Below are 12866 nucleotides of genomic sequence, written 5' to 3' on the forward strand. Positions count from 1 at the left end.
CTCTGTCAAAGATTAGTTGACCATATAGTGGTGGGTCCATTTCTGGATTCTCTATTCTGTTCCATTGATCTATGTGTCTGTTTTTGTGCTAGTACCATATTATCTTGATGATTACAGCTTTGTAATACATACATGAAGACTAGAATTGTGATGCCTCCCACTTTGCTTTTCTTTTTCATCATTATTTTGGCTATTTGGGAGTATTTTCTGGTTCCATACAAATTTTAGGATGCACTCATGCCTTAAAAAAAATTTTTTTAACTTTATTTTTTTTTGAGAGAGAGAGAGACAGAGAGCAAGCTGGGGAGGGGCAGAGAGAAAGAGACAGAGAATCCTAAGCAGGCTCTGTGCTGTTAGCTCGAAGCCCCACGTGGGGCTCACGTGAAATCATGACCTGAGCCGAAATCAAGAGTCAGACGCTTAACCAACTGAGCCATCCAGATGCCCCTAGAACGCACTCATGCCTTTAAAAAAAAAAAAAAAAAAGAATTGTCTGACTTTGGCTCAGGTCATGATCTCACGGTTTGTGGGCTTGAGCCCTGCATTGGGCTCTGTGCTGACAGCTCAGAGCCTGGACCCTGCTTTGGATTCTGTGTCTCCCTCTCACTCTGCTCCTCCCCCCTCATGCTCTGTCTCTCTCTCTCTCTCTCAAAAATAAATAAACATTAAAAAAATTTTTTTAATTAAAATTAAAAAATTAAAAAAATAAAACAATATATTTTCTCTCATGTACGTAATATTTTTTTGCATCTTGTAGTGTTTTACTTAATAGCCATAGTCTTCTTTCCTTGTTAGTGCATATAGATGTTCTCATTATAATATCTTACTCTATATAGGACCTTATTCTTTTAAGCAACTGATTAGCATTCTATTCATTAAATACACTTTAATATATTTACTTAATCCACCATTGATTGACGGTTAGGCTGTTTTCAATTTGGAGATATTAAAAGTGTTACTGCACTGTACATTCTTGTATAGATTGTATTGGTTATAGTTTGGAGTATAGTAGTTGGAAGAGTGACATTATGGTATAGTGGAAAGTGGTATAGTGGATTCAGCCAAACAAACCTTCAAAATATTTTGGACAGTTACTCGAATTTTCTAAGCTTCAGCTTTCACATTTGTTGAATGAGGGTAATAACAGTTGCAGAAATTTGTGTATATTGGAAACAATATATGTAAAGTACCCAGCAGAGTGTTGGGAATATAGTAAGTACAAAATAAATGTTAGCCATAAAGGGTAGATTTAAAAAATTTTATTGTTTCCATGGCTTCAGTAGACATTGGACATTGTTTGTATGTTTATATTTTTCTTAAACTGACTTTTATTTTTCTTAAACTGACTAATCAAGTAAGTATACTGTTCATTATTTGCTGTATTTATAGAGAGACATTTTATATTTAATTTAAAAATAAAAGATGGAGAAAGTGATTTTTGTGAGTTTGTCATAATTTGGTAATAGTACTTTCACCCTTATTTTTAAAATGACTAAACCTAAATATCAGTCTGCTTTTCTCTCTCTCCACCACAGGGTGTGTACATGGGCTGGTTAACAGCTTCTGGAAGTGCAGCACGGATTCTTGGACCCGTGTTCATCAGCCAAGTGTACACTTCCTGGGGTCCACGATGGGCATTCAGCCTTGTGTGTGGAATAGTGGTGCTTACCATCATGCTCCTGGGTGTGGTTTACAGAAGACTTGTTCCTTTTTCTGTGAGGCATGGAAGGATTCAAGAGTAACCTAACTAACTCTATGATGGAAAGTACTTATATGGGGTTTCTTCTTCCAGGGCTCTGTAAGACAGTTGCTATGAGTCAATTTCCAAAAGTCAGGCTGCAAATATTATGTATTTTGAATAACAAGAACATATATTGATTAATATAGGGAATTCTACATGTAAATACGAATAGTAATATAATATAAAAACACTCTGGTTCATAATTTCTGTATTTCAAAAAGTATTCTTCATATAACACCTCTTTAGCGGTTACATGAACTCCTGAGTGCACAGTGGTTTATAAATATGAAGTTGTGCTCTTAATTCAAACTGCAGAGGTGTCATTAAAATAATGAGAAAGATTTATGCAGGGAAGCCATAAGGAGAGTTCTTTATGAATTACCAATAACAAAAAAAATGAAATTATAGAAATTATCTACCTAAATAGAGGTACCTATGTTTGAAGATACCTACTTTTTATTTATTTAAAAAATGCAGCTTCTATTATCGAATTTCCTTATGAAATGAAAATCATGACTCTTAACTTTTCCATTTACCATGCCTACCATCCTACCTTACCTTCTATAAAGCATTATTTTTAATTCTATACCTTCTGTCCTATTTTAGTTCCCTAATAGGAGAAAGTACAAATAATTCTAATATTTGAGCAGTAAAGAAGATTAAGAGATCAAGATGGATTTCACTACCTTTGGTAGGACTAATTATTTTTTTCTTTCAAGTACTAATAAATAATTCACTTTAGAAACATAAGCCAGGTATGTTACTGTATACATATACTGAATAGCAAACTGTTTATTAAAATTACTGACATTTTTCAACTCCCTTAAATTCTGGAGAAAAACTATTACTTTAATTATTTAATTAAATTATTTAATTTATTTACTTTTCCCATTTCTCAGTAGTGACAGGGAAGACACAGCAGTTCCCAAACAATGTCTAAGTAGCTATTCAGAACTGCAGAATTTTAAATTTGGATAGGCCATGACAGCCCCAATCTAATTAGGCTAATAAATATTTTAGGTAAAATTGCTTTAATCTAACAGTTTACTGAGTTTACTTGAAGTTGGCTAAATCATACTCTCTATGTGTACATTTCTACCTCTACATAAATTGAATGCTGATAAAAGGAACTAGTATAGAATTATGTATGTGGATAATCAATATTACCAAAAAATGCAAAAATATTTCTAAATATTTTTCCAAATGTTTCCTACTGTAAATTCTATTTTCAAATCTGAAAGCAAACAAGTAAACACTATAATCTGCACTTTACACTATGTTTCTTGTATTCTTGTGGGGTTTTTTTTCCCTTTTACTTTCTTTCTTTTCTTTTTTTTTTTTTTTTTTTTTTTGGCTTGAAAAACAGAAATTTATTTCTCACAGTTCTGGAGGCTAGAAGTCTAAGACCAAGATTGTCAGCAGGGTTAGTTAGTTTGTTCTGAAGTCACTCCTTGACTTGTAAATGGATATCTTCTCTCTGGATCTTTTGTTTGTTTGTTTTTACAGCTTTATTGTGTAAGTTTAAAGTGTACAATGTGATGATTTGATAAACTTATATATAGCAAAATGATTACCACCATAGCACTAGCCAACACCTCCATCCTATCACATAATTATCATTTCTTTTTTTTTGTGGTGAGAACATTTAAGATCTACTCTCTTTGTGACTTTTAAGTATATAATACAGTATTATTAATTGTGATCACCATGCTGTACAACAGATCCCCAGAATTTAGTCATCTTATCACAGGAAGTTTGTTCTCTGACCAACATCCCATTTCCTCCACCCCTTAACCCCTGTCAACCACCATCCCACTCTCTGCTTCTAACAGTTAAGTTCTTTTAGATTTCACATACAAGTAATATCAGATAGTATTGTCCCTCTCTGTCTGACTTCTTTCACTTAGCATAATGCCCTCAAGGTCCACCCACGTTTTCACAAATGGCAGGATCTCCTTATTTCTCATGGCTGAATAATATTCCAACACATACACACATCTTTATTCATCCACTGATAGACATCTGTGTTGTTTCCATATCATGGCATTTGTGAATAATGCTGCAATGAACATGGGAGTGCACATATCTCTTTAAAATTCTGCCTTCATCTCCTTTGGATATATACCCATAAGAGGGATGGCCACATCTTTTGGTAGTTCTTATTTTTTGAGGAACCTCCATTCTGTTTTCCACAGTGGCTGCACCAGTTTACATTCCCACAAACAGGACACAAGGGTTCCCTTTTCTCCACATTCTCACTTGTTATTTCTTGTCTTCTTTGATAATAGCCATTTTAACTAGTGTGAGGTGATGACATCTTATTGTTGTTTTCATTTGCATTTCCCTGTGGATTAGTGATGTGGAGCATCCTTTTATGAACCTGCTTTCTTATACCATATGTATGCCCTTTGGAAAAATATCCATTCAGACCTTAAAAAAATTTTTTTTTTTTTTAAGTAAGCTCTACCCCCAATGTAGGGCTTGAACTGAGATCAAGAATTACATGCTCTACTGACTGAGCCAGCCAGGTGCCCCTCCTCTGCACATTTTTAAATCAGACTGGCTTTTTTTGCTATTGAAGTTAGCTGTACTCTTTTTTTTTTTAATAACCCTATTTTTATTTAGGAATTCATGTTAATTTTTTTATTAAATGTTTATTTTTGAGAGATAGAGACAGAGCACAAGCAAGGGAGGGGCAGAGAGAGAGGGATACACAGAATTGGAAGCAGGTTCCAAGCTGTCAGCACAGAGCCCAATGCAGGGCTTGAACCCACAAACCATGAGATCATGACCTGAGCTGAAGTCAGACACTTAACCGACTGAGCCACCCAGGTGCCCTGAAATTTGCTGTACTCTTAAATCCAACTTCTTCAGCCCTAATAGAAAGCTTAATCTGACAGAAATCATCCCATGGTTAAATTTTAGAGATTGTTTTTACTCTTTTCCACCCCCCATAGTGAGACTCTGCTTCAGTTAGACTTATCAGAGCCATAGCCAGGTTTCTGGCTATTTGGTCAAGTTCTGGGATCTCTTTTCCCTGATGTTCTGCAGCTCCTTCCTCAGTCTTACATTTTTGGGGCTCTAATCTTAAAAGAGTAAACTCCACCCTTGGTTTAGATAGTAATAGCAACAATGGTAATGATGAAAATAATAGCAAACATTTATAGAGTTCTTTTCATATTGCACGTAATGTATAATGTACATTTTCATAGCAGTCTTATAAAGCAAAGGTGCTGTTATGACACCATTTTACAGATAAAGGAACAGAGGCACAGAGAAAAGATTTGTCTCAGTAACAGTCTGTCTTTAGAGTCCACACACTGAACCACTAAATTTTTTATTGTATAGGAAATAACCCAGAAAATTTTAAGAGCAGTTAATTGCTTATTTTAGAGTAAATCAAGTTATGCATACCAATGACTCCTATTAGCAGAAATATTTGAGAAACATAATTGAAGCCCAATGACTGGGGCTGTTATCCTACAATAATGGACTGTTTCTATGCAAGAAAGTATGACAGAGAAGTTTCCCAATTTCCAAAGACTTATAATATTGAATAAGATTCATATAAACTATAACCTTGCAACAACAACTAACACCTTTCCTTTATTAAGAATGCTTTCTTTTCTGGGGGATTATACCAGCACACATCTTGGCACAAAAGAAGATAAGGAAGTGACATGGGGTGGAGGAGAGAGCAGGGAGGTAAAGTTTGAGGAAAAAATCACTAACTGAGTTCTTGAGTGGGACGAGTGGAGTATAAACTGCAAAGGATGATAGGAGACCTTAAGGTATGAAAAACTGAAAAATAGTATGCATTTCAGAAAAGATACGTTTTTGAAAACCTAAACTTAATAAGAAAATGATTTGTATATTTGAAGGGATTTATAGCTTCACAAAGCATCTCCATGTTACCTTGCTAAACTTGCCTACACTTAAACTCCTCCAGTTATCTTGCATAAAGTGAAATAAATCCGTATGTGATTTTTGTTTTGGGGAGGATAAACTACTTATCTGCATCTGCTCAAGAGTAATTTATTGTGAGAGGATATTTTAGGTGCCATTTTTGACTACTGCAGACTTTTTTGTAATTTAATGTATTTTAACATTGTGAATGTACATTTTTAATAAACAATTATTATGTATATGTACCTTAAGCCTTAAAATTATTTATTCATACTTTCAATATATATTCAAAGGGTACCTACTATGTACAAATCACCATGTCATTGTTGGGAATAAAGCAATGAACAAAGTATACAGAGTTGCTACCCTCATGGAATGTCCATATTGGCAGGAACATTAGAAATTAATCATTTGTGATTACACAAATGATTATGCTTAAGGGAAGGACAATGAGAGAGAAGCATAGCCAGCTGTGAGGATGACTAACAGGGGATCTGACCTGAACAGGAAAGTCAGGGACTGTTTTGCTAAGGATGTAATGACTAACTAAGGCTGGTGGAGAGAATGATTTGGACTGGTGAAGAGTGGGACAAGTGCATTTCAGGCTGAAGGTGGTAAGATCTTGGGGCTTTCATGGAACTACAAGTAGGTCTAAGGTGGCTAGGAAAGGACTGAGAAAAAGAGTCCTATTAGTTGAGGGTATAGAGGGACAATGCAAAGCCATGTAGACCTCAGGCAGTAGGGTGTCCTCCAGTGGTAAGTAAGAGGTATTTTAACTTTAGGCATGGTTTGAGTTAGGAGTCCAAAGAATGTCATTAGGACTGTGTCTTTTTTTAGTTCTACATGCCTCTGCTTGACTTTCAGGTTCTCTCCATTTTGTGGCAAGATGGCCACTGGCAGCTCCAAGCTTGCAACATCTTTGTAACTCACAATTCCAGAGAAAAATGGTTTGGGCAGAAGTATCAGAAAAGGCTCTAAGTAGCCAACTTTAGCTTACATACCCATCCCTGAACTGACCAGATGGGCAGAGTGGAATCCTCTCCTAGCCCAGGCCTGGATCATGCATGTATCCATTCTGGAAATGCAATTATCTGTATGGATGAGGAAGGAGGGGAAGAGCCCTGTCAGGCTCATCTTGATTACATAGACTAAAATAGACTTAGACCTGGATGGAGAAGAGGAGGTTGACCAAAGAAAGGTCTGTTGAGCTGACAAATATATATGTTTATTCATTACACCTACACCTCCCAACTATTTTCACATCATTGCAATCACAGAAAATATTGTATGCACCACTGTGAAAAATAGATCAAGTTGCTTACACCCAGTTTCTTCAGATAACACAGGACCTACAATCAACTAAGAGCTCTGAAGAGATCAATTTTCCACTTATGAATATAACCCATCTGTGATATACCAATGTTAGGAAGCATGGTACTATACCATGATAGGTATTTTGGGCTTTTAAGAGAAATGGGAAGGCAATTGGGTTAACATGGTCTCTAAAAAGAAACTCGTGCTCCTCATAGAAATGGTTGATTCCAGGTGTGGGACAAAATGAGCCTAAGACATCTTATGCCAGAAAGCAAGAGGGTTATCAAAACTATGTTAGTCTTGCCAAAAGGACACGGGAGTCAAATAAAGAGACTACTACTGGCCCCAAATGGGACAATTAAAGAATTGAATAATATCTGCAGTTGATTTAAACACAACAAATATGTGAAAATCTATGAGTTCAAAATGATATTAAAAATAAGAAACCCATTGGTCACCTTTGGAGGTTGCCTTGGCAGCTTCATTCTGAAAACCAGAAAATAAAAGACTCCAGCATCTATTCTACCTTTCCTGTATCTAAACTTCAGGGTAATCAAATATTGATGAGGGAAAGTAATTTTCTTTTTTTTTTTTTTTAATGTTTATTTATTTTGAGAGAGAGAGCACAAGCAGGGGAGAGGAACAGAGAGGATAGAGAGAATCCCAAGTAGGCTCCACGCTCAGCATCGAGCTGATGCTGAGCTCATAAGCGTGAGCTGTGAGATCATGACCTGAGCCAAAATCAAGTGTCGGATGCTTAACTGACTGAGCCACCTAGGTGCCCGGAAAGTTATTTTCTGTAGAAGAATCCAAGCTAGTAAAAACGAAGTGAATAATAGAAAAATCTCCACTTAGCAACCTCTAGTGAAATAATAGATATGGGCAACAATCATCAAGAAGGCTAAAACAACCAGGTGAAAGAGTAACAAGGAATTTTCTAAAGGATGAATGAGGCTGGCAACACATGCACCCACTGATCAATCTATTTTTTTTTTAATGTTTATTTTTGAGAGGCAGAAAGAAAGGGGGACAGAGGATCCGAAGCAGGCTTGGTGCTGACAGCAGACAGCTGGATGTGGGGCTCGAACTCATAAACTGCAAGATAATGACATAAGCTGAAGTCCAGCGCTTAATTGAGCCACTCAGGCCCCCCTGATCATTCTTACCATCACTGAAAGTAGGTAAGCATTACGTGTCTCATAACTTCATGCAGCAGGAAGTATACAACACCGCTTGTAAAAGTGTCCCTGCCAAAAAATTAAACCAGAACCTAATCAAGCCGATCAACTACTAGTTTACAGGAAATACAGAGGGAAACATGTTAAATGCCATCTCTAGGTAGTAATCACCTAAACCCAGAAGGCTATATATTCTATAGATAAATGATCCAGTTACAAAAGAAAGAAAAAGAAAGAAAGAAAGAAAGAAAGAAAGAAAGAAAGAAAAGAAAGAAAGAAAGAAAAGAAAGAAAGAAGAAAGAAAGAAAGAAAGAAAGAAAGAGAAAAAGAAAGAAAAAAGAGAGAAAGAAAAGAAATTAGGGAGATCAGATGTCAGAGATGAAAAAGAAGCTTAAGAGATCTTTTTTGGATCCTGTTTCAAATAAACCAAATGTAAAAGGATACTTTTATGGCAATTGGAGAAATTTGAAACTAGACTCAATATTAGATGATATTAAGGAATTATTGCTAATTCTGAGATGTATGGTAGTGTTATTGTTATGCCTTTAAAAGGTTATTATCTGTTAAAGATAGATATTGAAGAATTTACTAGAAATTACATTTGTCTAGGATCTGCTTGAAAATACTCCAAAAGGGAAAGGGCATCAGGATGGATGAAACAAGACTGGCAAAATATTTGTTGAAGTTGGGTGGGAGATACATGGAGGTTACTTATGTACTTACATGTGTACTTTTGCATTTTTAAATGTCCACATTTAATTTAAAGTTAGTAATAATCAGCTTTGTATTTTAGAATTATCTAGCTGCAGTGTGAAATATGCACTAGAGTAGGGTGTAGAGGACATCATGTTTGTGGCTACTCTTCATTTCCTGGTAACTCTTCCACATTTGGAGAATTCCTCACACTGAGCCTCTCAGAAGCCAAAACTCTATCTCATCTACCCTTGCATCTAAGACACAAGTATGTGTTTCTGGTTCATGTGAGATTTCATAAGGAATGGAGCAAAAAGAGCAAGTGGGCACCATGAGCAAAATTGATTTTGGTGAAGGAGCAAGATCAGTGGTTAAATTTTGGAGAAAGCACTGTCAAAACATCTGGAACCTAGTCCCCAGCTTCATCAGCATGGCTGTAGGATCTTTGCTAAGCAGGGGTGGCAGGGTGTTTTCTGAGGCAGCTCCTGCATACAGTGATTCAGGCATTGGTCCTCACTGCAAAGCTTGAATCTCTGAACCTCTGTCCCTCGTAGAGGTTCTATGTACTAATACCCTTAATAAATATATTCTCTGCTTAAACTAACTAGAGTGAATTCTGATGTTTGCAACTAAAAATGCTGACTGAGGGGTACCCAGGTGGCTCAGTGGATTGAATGCCAGACTTTTGCTCAGGTCATGATCTTGCAGTTTGTGGGCTCAAGCCCTGCATCAGGCTCTGTGCTGACAGCTCAGAGCCTGGAGCCTGCTTCAGATTCTGTGTCTCCCCCTCTCTCTCTGCCTCCCCCCCCCCCCCCCGCCGTTCACATTCTGTCTCCCTCTCTCTCTTTCAAAAATAATTAAACATTTTAAAAAAAAACCCCACTGAAATAGGAGGCAAGAGTAGATGTTTGTAGACAAGCGGGTTACTGCAGTAGTTCAGATGAGTAATGCTGGTGACATGGACTGGGGAATTGGCAGTGGAACTGGGAGTTGAAAGCAAAGCATGTAAAATATATTTTAGAAGTAGAGTTGACAGGATTATTTGATTACATTAAGGTAAAAGAAGATGTTAAGAATGACTTCCAGGATTCTGACATGAACAGCTGGAAATACAAGTACTATGTACTAAAATAAATACTGAGGAGAAGCAAGAAAATAGTACAGTTGAATTAAATGATATTCTTACAGACAACAAAGGCATGTCACATAGATATGCCCATAAAACAGACTAAAATGAGCAGAAAGAAATTATGAAATAATGGAAACTAAAAAATGACATAAATCATAATCAGGAATGAGATAATTCTTCAATGAAATTGAGAAATAAGAGAATAGGAAGATATGAAAATATTGCTGGCAAAGCTCAGGAAAGAATAAGAAATTTAAAAAATAATCTTGGGGCACCTGGGTGGCTCAGTCAGTTATGTGTCCAACTTTTGGCTCAGATCATGATCTCATGGTCTGCTTGTCAGCACAGAGCCCGCTTCAGATCCTTTGTCCCCCTCTCTATCTGCCCCTGCCCCACTCTCTCTCTCTCCCTCTCTCTCTCTCTAAGAAATAAATAAAACATTTTAAAAAATGAATAAAAATAAAAATAATCTGAACATGAAGACCAAATTAGAAGGAACACAGAAGTAAATAAGATGCCATAGATAACTTGATAAGGGAAATAAAAGACAAAGGAAAATTAAAAGAACAGAAATAAAGACATAAAAATGATTCCACAAAAAATGATGGATATAAAAACTAAGCACAGATGATACAACATATATAGAAGTCTTTCAAGAAAACCAAAGCAATGAAGCAGAACAAAGTCTAAGAACTATATACAAAAAAAAAAAAATTTGCTAAAATAAAGCTCAAACATACATATGAGAAGGGCATACCAAGTACCTGAATAATTGACCCAGAATGGTCTATTATCACAGATTCCATTAAAAATATTGTGTTAAAAAAAAGTGGGTACCAGTCAAAATGGCTAAGTCACTTAGAAAAGAAAATCATATTGCAATCAGATTTTGTGATGATACTTTTTTATGCCAGAATCAGTGGATTAATATATTTATTTAAAGAAATACAGTGTGGGTCACATATTTTATATCCAGTCAAGCTGACCTTCAAGGATAAAGTTTACATACTTATGAAGAACCCAGGGAATATTATTTTTATGAGCTGTGAGCAAATTTCAAAAAAATTAAGATGACATGAGAATTCAGCATAAAACTGATGGTGAGTATTTTATATATTAGCTCTAGAACTAAGACTAAATGATGGAAATAAGGGTGACAGAATTATCGGGGCACCTGGGTGGCTTGAGCAGTCAGTTAAGCATCCTTGATTTTGGCTCAGGTCATGATCTCACAGTTTTTGGGATTGAGCCCTGTAATTATTATATAATGCCCTTCTTCATCTCTTGTTCCAGCCTTTAATTTAAAGTCTAGTTTGTCTGATATAAGTATGGCTCCTCCAGCTTTCTTTTGAGTTCCAGTGGCATGATAAATAGTTCTCCATCCCCTCACTTTCAATCTGAAGGTATCCTCAGGTCTAAAATGAGTCTCTCATAGACAGCAAGTAGATGTGTCTTGTTTTTTATCCATTCTGATACCCTATGTCTTTTGGTTGGTGCATTTAGTCCATTTATATTCAGTGTTATTATAGAAAGATATGGGTTTAGAGTCATTGTGATGTCTGTAAGTTTCATGCTTGTAGTGATGTCTCTGGTACTTTGTGGTCCTTGCAACATTTCACTCACAGAGTCCCCCTTTGGATCTCTTGTAGGGCTGGTTTAGTGGTGATGAATTCCTTCAGTTTTTGTTTGTGTGGGAAAACCTTTATCTCTCCTTCTATTCTGAATGACAGACTTGCTGGGTAAAGGATTCTTGGCTACATATTTTTCCTGCTCATCACATTGAAGATTTCCTGCCATTCCTTTCTGGCCTGCCAAGTTTCAGTAGATAGGTCTGCTACTCCCCTTTTGTGTCTACCTTTGTATGTTAAGTCCCATTTATCCCTAGCTGCTTTCAGAATTCTCTCTTTATCCTTGTAGTTTGCCAGTTTCAGTATGATATGTCATGCAGAAGGTCAATTCGTTATGTCTGAAGGGAGTTCTCTGTGCCTCTTGGATTTCAATGCCTGTTTCCTTCCCCACATTGGGGAAGTTCTGATCTATGATTTGTTCAAGTACACCTTCAGCCCCTTTCTCTTGTTTTCTGGAATTCCTATGATACAGATATTGTTCCATTTGATTGAATCACTTTGTTCTCTAATTCTCCCCTCATACTCCTGGATTTTTTAATCTTTTTCTCAGCTTCCTCTTTTTCCATAATTTTATCTTCTAATTCACCTATTCTCTCTGCCTCTTCAATCCGAGCTGTGGTCGCCTCCATTTTATTTTGCACCTCACTTATAACATTTTTTAATTCATCATGACTGTTTTTAAGTCCCTTGATCTCTGTAGCAATAGATTCTCTGCTGTCTTCTATGCTTTTTTTTCAAGCCTGGCAATTAATTCTATGACTATTATTCTAAATTCTTGTTCAGTTATGTTGCTTACATCTCTTTTGATAAATTCTTTAGCTGTCACATTTTCCTGGAATTTCTTTTGAGGAAAATTCTTCCATTTCATCATTTTGGTTAGTTTTACATCCCTTATGAGTTTTAAAAGCTTGTTATATGATCTGCACCTTCAAGCACTGCTGTATTAAAGGGGGCAGTCATACACTGTCCAGAGCCTGGCACTTTAGGAGGTGTTTTTTGGAGAGTGTTACTTGCTCTCTGTTGTTGTGACTGTGGTTATTTTATTTCCCTACCCGTAGTGATGTTTTGGACCCTCCACCAGGTATGCTTTGATTTGTTCCTTGAAGTAGCCCTGGAAAGGAAAACAAACAGGAAACAAAAACACGCAAACACACAAATAAACAAATAAAAACAAAACACTAAAATCTAAAAACAATCCAAAAGCAAAAAATCAGAAACACCAGCTACAAGTAAGGAACAGGGTGGAAGCAGTGCTGATAGAAGAGCACATACAAAGA

The 12866-nt window shown here is 36.3% G+C and overlaps 1 protein-coding gene across 7 annotated transcripts in view; it reads left to right on the forward strand.

Moving 5' to 3' along the window:
• MFSD8 (major facilitator superfamily domain containing 8) overlaps positions 1–12866 on the forward strand; it is a 69903-nt gene that overhangs the window by 43754 nt on the left and 13283 nt on the right. For 3 of the 7 annotated variants that reach the window (XM_058721420.1, XM_058721421.1, XM_058721424.1), the window contains one exon: positions 1536–5892. The exons of 1 other annotated variant lie outside the window; for it this stretch is intronic. In XM_058721420.1, coding sequence (XP_058577403.1) covers positions 1536–1742 — 207 coding nt within the window. In that variant the 3' untranslated portion in view covers positions 1743–5892. Of the gene's footprint in view, positions 1–1535; positions 5893–7972; positions 8143–12866 lie in introns of those variants that run through there. 3 more of the 7 variants (XR_009259319.1, XR_009259320.1, XR_009259321.1) reach the window with 3 other exon arrangements.

Source organism: Neofelis nebulosa, chromosome 3, assembly GCF_028018385.1.
Source record: "Neofelis nebulosa isolate mNeoNeb1 chromosome 3, mNeoNeb1.pri, whole genome shotgun sequence".
NCBI lineage: Eukaryota > Metazoa > Chordata > Mammalia > Carnivora > Felidae > Neofelis > Neofelis nebulosa.